Source organism: Athene cunicularia (genome assembly GCF_003259725.1).
Source record: "Athene cunicularia isolate RWA chromosome 1 unlocalized genomic scaffold, athCun1 chr1_part2, whole genome shotgun sequence".
NCBI lineage: Eukaryota > Metazoa > Chordata > Aves > Strigiformes > Strigidae > Athene > Athene cunicularia.
This window is the reverse complement of record NW_020799092.1, coordinates 16,846,195-16,856,741: the sequence shown is the minus strand read 5'-3', so window position 1 is coordinate 16,856,741 and position 10,547 is coordinate 16,846,195. Positions and strand designations below refer to the sequence as shown.

The 10,547-nt window shown below is 45.9% G+C and overlaps 1 protein-coding gene across 1 annotated transcript; it reads left to right on the top strand.

Annotated features, from left to right (window-relative positions):
* Positions 1–2: 2 nt before the first annotated feature.
* On the top strand, positions 3–10,545 carry ADCK2 (aarF domain containing kinase 2; the record flags this gene model as incomplete). The annotated part of the gene is made up of 8 exons (XM_026863730.1): positions 3–617; positions 1,313–1,459; positions 2,981–3,109; positions 3,762–3,857; positions 5,891–6,142; positions 7,609–7,737; positions 8,385–8,438; positions 9,670–10,545. Coding segments are annotated over 8 exons (1,566 nt in total), but the record flags the coding sequence as incomplete, so codon positions are not given.
* Positions 10,546–10,547: the final 2 nt, after the last annotated feature.

Genomic DNA, 10,547 nt, shown 5'->3' with positions numbered 1-10,547 from the left:
GCCCCCTGCTGCTGCTCTACCCGCTGAGTCGCCTGTGGCCCGGCCTGGGCGCCCTGTGGCTGCGGCTGCTGCGGAGGGCGGCCGAGGCCGCCGGCCCCACCTGTGTCAAGCTGGGCCAGTGGGCCAGCACCCGGAGGGACCTCTTCTCCGAGGCCTTCTGCGATGAGTTCTCCAAGCTGCACGTCGAGGTGAGCCCACACCCGTGGGCCCACACCGATGAGCTCTTGAGGAAGGCCTTTGGAGAGGACTGGACAGGCATCCTCGAGTTCCAAAGCCGGGAGCCAGTGGGCTCGGGCTGCGTCGCCCAGGTGTATAAAGCCTATGCTGACCTCACGGCTGTTGCGGGCTCCCAGGCCAAGGAGCTAGCGCAGCGCTCAGAATTAAGGTCTGCTTTTGAAGCATGGGAAGTGTCAGGCTTTAGAGGCCTCCTCAGATGGCTGAGGAGAAGGAGGAAGAGCGAGGAGATGTGGGAGGAGAGGAGCAGGGTGGAGCTGAGCCCAGCAGACTGCTCCCAGGGAAGCCCTATGAGCAAGACGCCCCTTACGGAGCAGATGTCCAAACCACTTCTGAACGCAAATCCTTCGTCAGCCAGACATCTCACGCCTGTAGCCATTAAAGTAAGTCATCTGACCGGTAGATGTGTGACAATGGAGCATGCTGGATGAGGCCAGTTAATTCCCAGGGAGATGAGAAGCTGGCTAGGGGCAGGAAGAGTGACAGTAGTGATGCTCATCTCCCTGGGTGTCTTCTCAGTGCTTTGGTTCCAGCCAGCTGCAATCCAGACTTGTGGCGGCCCCAGCTCTTCCCAGCCCGGAGAGCTCAAGTACATGCAGTGCCTATGGCACCATTTGAGGTGGCATGTGGATACCAGAAATGCCTCCAAGGGCCCAATTTACATTAAAAGAATGGATATTAAGCTTGGTTTCACCTTCCAGACAATGAAACCCCTTCTCTGCTCACATGAAAAAATCTGGAACAGATAAGTTCTTTCCAGCAAAGTTTAGTTAGAGAAATGTTACATTTGAGCTGCTCCAAATACTAGTCAGTGCTACATGGCAGGGAGAGGGTGGGAGCATGAAAGTAGTGGAAAATGGCATTGGGTGAGACTGTAGTCTCCAGCACAGATATATTCCACTTGACAATTATGAAATGTTTCTTTACAACTTAATCCATGGCAAAATGTGAAGTCTTCTGAGGGCAAGCTGGGGAAGCCTTGTTAGCTCCCAATAGGCGGGGTTCTGTCTTTTTGGAAAGTATCACTTGAGCTGATTAGAGTGGGGAGTTGATCTTGCCACTGTTCATTCTTGTGCAGGTTCTGCACCCTGGGCTGGTCCACCAAGTCCAGATGGATCTGTTTCTCATGAAGATGGGTAGCCACATCATTGGACTTCTCCCTGGATTCAAGTGGCTCAGTTTGACAGAGGTCGTGGAGGAGTTTGAGAAGCTTATGATTCAGCAGGTGCGTGCCATGCCATGGTCCCCACATACTGAAACAAAACAGCCCTTTGTCTTGCTCCTGGCTGGCTCTAACTGCTCGTACTGCCACTTTTTAAAGGCTTAGATGAAGGCTTGCTTGTTCTTTAGTTATGTTCTTTATGCTAATCAGTCACGTAATGTTACTGTAGGAAAGCTTATATGCTCCCAGCGTAAAAAAGCAAACCATTGAAAAAAAATTAACAATCTTTATTAGATTTTAAATTTTTTTTTAGAGTATGTTTTCAAACTAACCACATGAACCACAGCTAGCCCTGGTGTCAGTTCTTTTTGCAGCACTGTGAAAGATGAACACTGGTGAGAGACCTCTACTTAGGAAAAGAATCTCTCCAAATAAGTGCTCAGATGTGTGTATTTACTCTTCAGTCCTACATGCATTTGCAATCAGCTCACTGGTCATGTTTGTTAGCGTTGAGATACATGTATTGGCATAACCAATACACTTCTACATAAGTTAATAATATATTCTGTATTGTCATCTGATTTATAGTGTCGGTAAAGTTAAGCTTTACAAATAGATCTGAAAATATCCTGATTTAGTAATGTCTTATAAAGGCACAGTCCTGAAGCGTCCTTACTACCAAACTTATGAAGATTTCACCACAGGCTTAATTACGCTTATGTTTCTGTTAAAATGAACCATTATCTGCTAATTTAATTTTTGTGACTAGGCTTCAGATTCTGAAGCCTGTTATAAACTTTTGAAAGCCTTAATTATTTTCTGTTATTGCAGAAAAGATTGCACAGTACATCCATGTTGTAAACTGTTGACTGTATTCAGACGTGACTTGAGGTTAGTAGCACCAGTGCAGTCTGGCAGAGCTTTTGGTGTATGCTCTGAAGACTGAGGATTTAGGAGAGCATCAGATAGGCTTGTTGTATTTTCCTTCTATTTCTCTTTGAAAGAACAAGTATCCCTGGGATGTTCCCCACTGCCAGATGAAGGAGGTGAGGCCAGGTTATCCTGCCTCCTTGGGCAGCAGCAGTGGGCAGGAGAGATGCCCCTTGTGTCAAGGCACCACATCACTGAAGAGCTGAGGCCAGCACTTTGCATAGTGGATTAATTTGCACGTGTTACATCATGTTTTTTCCTGCTGTGGCTGCCTATCTGTAAAGTGACGCTAAGGCTGCAGTTCTACCCTATCTGACTGCTTTGCTATTTGTACAGTAAGCTTTAGTTCAGGATCTGTTTTACCCTCGAAAATAATTCAGTCCTGGTCTGTTTAGAGACACCACCCCTGTAGTAAGTCACCTGTATTTCAAAGATGCTGGGTTGTGGGCCAGCTGTTACCCAGTCTGTTACTCTACTCTTCCATCAGGAAAACTATAAGCATGTAAGAAGCACCACTCTTTTTTTTTTCTTTCTGGCTTTCTGACTAGTTGTGTTGGTACTGAGTATTGCACCGTACAGTCATATCCTCATACAGGATCCTGAAGATCTAATTCTAATTGCATCTAATTTCCAACCTACTTTTTCTCCCTTGAGATTGACTTACGCTACGAAGCCAGAAATCTGGAGCGCTTCCGACAAAATTTCCTAGATGTCGATTTTGTGAAGTTTCCAACTCCACTTCGGCCTTTGGTAACAGCAGATGTTCTAGTGGAAACATTTGAGGTAAGAATTGAGGGTCTTGCAGCAGTGGTAGCAATGAGAAGGTGCTTAGGAGAACACGTCAGGGAGGTGTTTTTTGAGGAGTGATCAATCAGAGGCAGAAGGATACTTTTCTATTTGCTTAAAGAGATTGGTGTCCTTCCTCAGTGTCTCTTCCACTCTCTCTGTTTGTAAACAGTGCATCCCAGAAGACAGGTTGCAGACAACTCCATACAGAAGTGAACACTTGGCCAGAAACCAAGCAGACCAGCAGTGTGTCCAGCCACCATGCGCTTGCCTGTGCTTTGCAAACCGACACCACGCTTCAGCTCTCTGCTGTGGTGGGTCAAAGCAAGGAGCCCAGCAATCTGACCCTTTCTGATGCTTGTCTCACTTCCCTTGTGGCTGTTTAGGTCACAGACAAAAGCTACCCTCAGCCTTAGTTTTTGTGCCTGTGATCCTGGCAAGAATATTTCTACCCCAGGCTATATCACTGCCTTTTCAAAGAACAAACCTTTGCTTCTCTGATGTTCTCCATCACAGTAGGTCCAGCCTCTAATGAGCAGGTCCTTCCAGGGGTATTCTTATAATTTTCCCTCAGTTCTGGGCACCTAGGTAAAGGTGTGGTTCATGGTGGGATACAGGCTGTGTTTGACTCCAGCTCCATCTTTTTCAGGAGAGTGAGCCTATTTCACACTACCTGCATGCAGAGATTGCCACAGAGCTGAGGAAGAGAATTGCAAAGATGGGCATGGACATGCTTCTAAAGATGGTAGGCACTTGGCTGAGGCTGGAAGTGGTCTTCCTGCAAAAGCTGTTCAGTTGGGGTAATAAGACAACAGGGCTAAAGAGAGAACCTGTTTGCTTCCCATGTCTCCTACCCTTCTCCCCATGGAGACCCAGCCCATGGATGCCAGGTATCTCATGGTAACCTATGATGTGGGCTGCTTGAGCACTGTGCAGCTCCTGAACTGGCAGAGGGAGGGTCTGTACTTTGTGTGCAGTGTGGCACAAGGTCTGAGTAAAGCCTGGGCTAGACACACTGCTGCTGTAGACTTTGACACGGAGCTTCCTCCACTGCAGAAGGGTGATCTGCCTGCCCACAGTAAGGTCGTCCTATGCAACTTGATCAGTGCATTTGCTTAGGAAACTCACTGGTTTATTTAATGAATATTCACATATTGCCCAAGTACGATAAAGTGCAATGTAATTAGCAAATACCTGCTCTCTGTAGAGACTATGGATGCAACTCACAAGGAAAACAGCTAGCTAGTTTCTTCGTGTATCGAATCCTCCTCCAAAACTGCCTTTTTCTAAGGAAGAACTAAATACGGAGTAAAGAAAACAAACCTGGCCAGATTAAGCTTATGATTCAGTCCATCTGTGGTTGAGATAATCACAAATGATCTGAAAAGGAGTATTGAGAGGGTGACACAATTGTCTCGTGAGGAGCCATGAGAACTAACAGGGAGGAGTTGCAAAAGAGCCTCATAGTACTGAGTGCGTGGGCAGTAAGTGTCAGATGAAATTCAGCTGATAACTGCAACATCATGCTGGGGTGATGGGGAGGCCCGCAGTTCTGACTGTGTGTTGTATGACAGACTCTGAAATAGCTTTTACCACTCAGAAAAGCGATGGTGGAACTAGAATAGCTTTTACACCAACATTGGAATCAATGGTTAGGAGCAAAGCAACCCCCCCAAATTTTAGGATTAGAAAAGAATTAAAGAGCAAAGAAACAACATTATGGCTGTTTCTTGGAGCGGGGGGGATGCAAAACAAACCAGCCAATCAAAACCAACTAAAAAAACCCAACCAAAACTCTGTGCAGTTCCAGTCCCACACTGTCCAGGACCCTCCATTTCAAGGGCTTAATATAGCTAGAAGGGGAGAAGAGGAAGACACCCAGGGTAATTACTGGTGTGGAATGGCCTCCATACTGGAATGGTGAAATAATTTGGACTCTTAACTCTGGAAAGCAGAGAAATGAGTAGCTTATGACAGATATATGTAGTCATGAGTGCATGAGACTGAATATGGATCTATTGTGTATGGTTTCTCAAAACAGACCAATGAGGAGGAAATAAAATTATCAGAGGTCATTTTTGCAGGCAACACCTACAAAAGAAAAAAAATCTCCTTTTTTTACACAGCTCTAATTATTTACATGGCAACTGGACAAATTTGTAGGAGAAATCCATGAAATAAACCTCCTTGGGGCAGAAAGTCCTGCAGGGCCAGGAGGGCTAGTGGGGAAGTACTGTCTTGTGCTAGCCCTCTTGCTAGTCTTTTCTGGTGCTAACTGCTGCTAACTGCTAGCAGAGGCAGAGAAGTGCTACATACATTTGTCTTAACTCATTTTCCTTATTTTTCAATACAGTTGTGATGTGGGTTGATGTCCTGGACTAGACAAACTTAACCATTTGCTATAACCCATGCCACTGAATGGCAGATGACCTGTCCTTACTGCATTACTCTTTGCCAAGACCCACCAGTGTGCCCCCAGTTTAGGGTTAATTGCCCAAGAGTGCTACTGTTCCTGCTGGGACTCCTGGCTGTCCTACCTGACCTCTAGCAAACAGGGGATTGCTTCACACAGCCCTGCTCACTCCTAGAGCGAGTAGCACCCGTGACGTTTCAGCACAGCTGGTCTGCAGCAGGAGCCATTCGTTGTGTTGCTGCCTGGGGTGACACATATGACAGTGAACAGACCAGAAACAAACTTCTGCTATTTGCCTGGGGGTTTTGGCGTGGGCAGGTTTGGTGGGAATGAGCTGCTTGCTCTAAGACTTGCCTGTCCTCTAGGTCTTTGTTGACAACTTTGTCCATGCTGATTTGCACCCTGGGAACATCCTGGTTCAAGGCATGGCCTGTGTCAGCCCCAGCTGCAAGGAGCAGACGGCCATCGTGGACCTGTGTGACACGCTCGTGGTGGAAGTGCAGCCACCCCTCAGGCAGCTCTGCCTGGTGCTGCTGGACGCAGGCATCGTGGCGGAGCTGCAGAGCGCCGACATGCAGAACTTCCGGGCGGTTTTCACGGCCGTGGTCCAGGGCCAGGTGAGGCCTCTGGCACGGGTCTGGGGAGCTGAGGCTGTGGAAGGGAGACAAATGGAGTTTGATAGCCCAAGTGATAGTTTTCTCTCCATTTCCCCTTGCAAACCTCCATAAGAGGGGAGAGGAGATTTGCTAGCGTGCAAGCTATACAAGACACAGGGTAAAATGTTCAGATACAGCAAGGAGGATCCCAGAGTGGAGCCATTTCAGTGGCCCAGGCAACAGAAGGTGTTAAATGGGAAGCACTGGCTGCCACTCCCTGGTTGGGAGTGCTTCTGATGCAAGTTAGGGCTGCCTGGGAGCCACTTGTGCTTGAGACTTCCAGCATCTGCCAGGTTTTGCTAGACAAGAGGAAGGAATGGATTAACATCTTGGTCTTGCACACACGTTCCCTTCTGCAGCTTTGCAGGAAAGCCCATATGCCATACTCCATTCTGCTGTTGTGTCAGCATCCAAAGAAAAGAGGAAGCAAAACGGGGCGTGTTGGGTCTGGCCTCTGCCAGACTCTCTGTATAAGGGGAACTACTTTATCTTCCCATTTATTTAAAATAGACTCTCAGATGGACTAAAGAATCCAGTGCTGATGTCTCCTGCTCATACTGAGAACAAGCATCTGTGCTCATACTTGCATGTTGCAGTTTCTCAGCTGTGGGTTGGGTGGCTCACCAGTATATCTCAAGAGGGGCATGCTTTAACTTGGTCTGTGTAACCTGCTGGAACATACTGAGGTGTTGGTGCTAAACTGTGTATTCAGGCCCATCCTGTGCTGCCAGACTTCTCAGCTACTAAGCAAAAACTGCAAACACTTGATTGCAAATGCATGAAGGCATGGCTCAGGCTGGGTGTAATTCATGATGTGCAGGTGAAAAACTTCAACACCAAGTCTCATTGGCAAACCTGTGGCCTCTGGCTCTGTACGTTGCTGTCAGACATGTCTTCCAAGAAGAGGTATAAAGCCTCTCACAAGTGAAGCTTGAATATGGCTCCTCCTCTTTCTCACCAAACATCTGCTGGTATAGAATCAGCTCGCTCTTGCTCTCCAGTTTGCATATGGAAAGTTGGATCTAGCCCATAAGGGAGGTTAATGTATGTCCTCCTTTACACCCTTATCTCCTCTGCTGAGAAGAAAATGCCAATCCTGTGGGTTTTATTTTTCCCCCTGAAACTTCTGACTCACTGAGATTGATCTTTCTTGTGTTCTACCCTACAAGGCACAGAAGAAAAATAAAGAGGGTTTTGCCAGATAACAGCTAAGACTTTTGGACCAGTTCTGCCCTTTTTGCACCTGCTTCTGTTGATTCTTTGGGCGTTGCTGGAACGGGAAAACATGGCCCTGGGAGTTCTCCCTGCAGTATGGCTCCTCCAGGGAGCTATGTGGCAGAGGCCTCCTGGGACTGATGATCTGCAGCTCCTGATGGCCTGCTTGGCATTGATCAAGTTGTGATTCTCCTTTTTGACTTGTTTCACAGGGGGAGAGAGTGGCAGAACTGATCCTTCATCATGCCCGTGCTAACCAGTGCCAGGATATCGAGCGATTCAAAGCTGAGATGGCTGAACTAGTGACCAAGGTCCGGGGGAACACCATTGCCCTAGGAAAGGCAAGTGCACACACAGTGTCCCACCCTTGCTTACCTCCAATTCAGTGCAACTTGGCTTTCAGAATGATCCATGTGGGAAGGCCAGCTCTGATCTCCTCAGCACCACCAACCAGTACTGGGTGATCTTAGTCTCTCAGGTGCAGCAAAAGTCCATAAATCCTTTCTTACTACCTTCTTTTTTTTTTTTTAAGTGTGTGTGTGTTTGTTTGTGAGGCTTTTTGTTTATGTTTTGTTTTGTTTTTTTTTTAATCTTTAACATCTGCAGTTCCCTGTGAGGAGTTGCTGAGTGTGATGTTACAGCTTGCATCCTGTTAGCTAAGGCCAGCCTGGGTACTTCAGAGAGTGTAGTATGGTGGCATTGAGCAAATTAGTGCAAGTTATGTACTGCTGTGAGGTCAGGCATGTTCAGCCTTCCTGGGCTGGCAAGTAAGCAGAGCTGTGGGTCACAGCTGAACTCCTGATCCTGAGTGGGGTTGTGGGGGAATCATACCTCCATGTTGGCTGCTGTCAGCCCAATTATCTTGTCCCACCACCAGAACCAAATGCTAACAAACACTTAGAAGAATCCTGCCTGTCACTCACATGGCTCAGTCTTCTTGACCACAGGTTTTTTTGATCAGTTGTTAACTTCTCCTTTTGTATTCCAGCTTCAGGTGGCAAATCTCCTCTCTAATGTCTTTAAACTACTGATGACCCATAAGGTGAGGTCCTGTCACTGTCTGCCTTCAACAGCTGGAAGCTCATTAGGGGAGGGAGAACTGCTGGGAACATGAAGGGCTGACAAGGAGAGGGACTGTAACTTCTAAAAGGAACTGCTAGGAGGGGGGCTGCAGGAATGCATCCAGGTGCTGCAGGCATACTGTTTCTCAGGGCTTGATGTGTACCCTACTGAGGCCAATTTCTGTTTTGTTGGGTTTTGTCTTAATGTTGCAAATGCATTGGTTGATATTATTTACTAAAAGAAATGTTGCTGTAACACATAGTTTTTCCTGTCTATTTTATAGTCCCTTAGAAGCAGAAAATGAAATCTAATACATGGTCCACTTTTACATCATTGCATGCATTCTTCCCTGGACCTCTTTCTGGATACCTGGTTATATAACAGCACTGGGCTGTTCTACTGGTTTGTTAGAGGCCTCAAAAGTGAGGAGTTGCTCACAGAACAAAGATTCCTTCCTATAACTGATAGTATTTGGGGAACGGGTTTCCACAGTTGGAAACAACTTTGGAAATCAACAGAGCTGTGGTGGCCTTAACTAGAGATGAGAATGTTGTCAGCCACAGGGCTGCCCAGCCTGCAAGTGGTGCCCCTAAACATTCCTTAGTTAGATGTTTTTGTCATTAAGCCTCATTAAGCTGGTTTCTAATAACATGAAATGTAATTTAGGCCCTTACAAAACAAGTTCTCCCAACTCCATGAATTCTTACTGCCCTGGTATATCTTGAAACAACCCTGGTGCCTGCCTGGGAACTGGGGAGTAGTTTGTTCACACGCAGAGCAGAGGATCATTTCCTCTGTGATCTGTGGGGGTCTGGTGGCTGTTCAGAAGGTGACCTCCCCCTTACACAAGTGCATGTGTTCAGGTATGTTGGATACTACTGCAGCTTATAATCACACTATGGTGAGCTTTCCTAAGCTCCTGCTATTCCAGTATGGAAGAAAAAAAATTTCATCCCCCTTTTGGAACTCAAAACCAAGCTCTTGTGTTCCCTTAGGCACTTACCCTGAAACTGTTGTCTCATTTTTGGGCCTGCTGTTAGATTTCATTGTGTTCTGAAACTCCAGGTACTGGAGTTGCAGGATAGTTTCAGATGTGTGTATGCTGTCCCCAGCCTCTTCCCTTCCCTCTCAGCGTAGCTAAAAAAAAAAAAAAAAAAAAAAAAAAAAAAAAAAAAAGTCCACCCTGTTAATTCAGTTGTTTATGGTTCTAGGTGAAGCTTGAGAGCAATTTTGCTTCCATCATCTTTGCCATAATGGTTCTGGAAGGTCTTGGTCGTTCATTGGACCCTGAACTGGATATCCTAGAGGCAGCTAAACCACTGCTTATCAAAAGTGCAGCTTCTGTTCTCAAATAGACTCTTGTGGCTGCCCTCTCACTGTGCAGGGTTTCCTCTGCTGTCTGTGAGCTGACAGAGAAAGAAGCTGAAGGCAAGAAGTCACATGTATCTCGGGGAAATGCCATGCAGCAGTTACTCCATTAATGTTGCCTTCAGTCATTTCAGCCAAGCACCAGGTATGGGATGATTAGAAAGTCTGTTCCAGAAACCAGGAAGACTTCACAGTTGGAGAGTTTGGACTCAGCACATAGTTCTAGGAGCTGATGTGCTCTGATAGTTTTTAAACCGACATATTATGTAGTTTAGGTGCACAAGATTACAGCAGCCTGATGAGAAAAGCAGTGTTACTTGTCTAAAAGTATTTTTAAAAAGATGTTCATTGATCAAGTCTGTTTTGAAATATATCAGGTTAAATATTTAAAGTTAATTTATGGACTTATCTGTCATTGTGGCATGAGAAATTATATTCTAACACTACCTAACCAACTAATTCTGGCTGAAAAAAGCCAGTAAACTTTTTTGTCTTTTGTAGTTTTAACTTCTACTTTTATTGTAGAAGTATCCTGACATCCTGCATGGAGTGGTTTTATTAGTCATTTTGAATGATAAAAACAGACAAGTCAATCTGATACTTTCAGACTTCCATACTCTACCACTATACTATCGAAGTCTGGATTATAAACATCAAATGAAAATAATTGCCTAGGCAGAAAAGCTAATTCCATAATAAAAACAAGTTTTGGTACTATTTG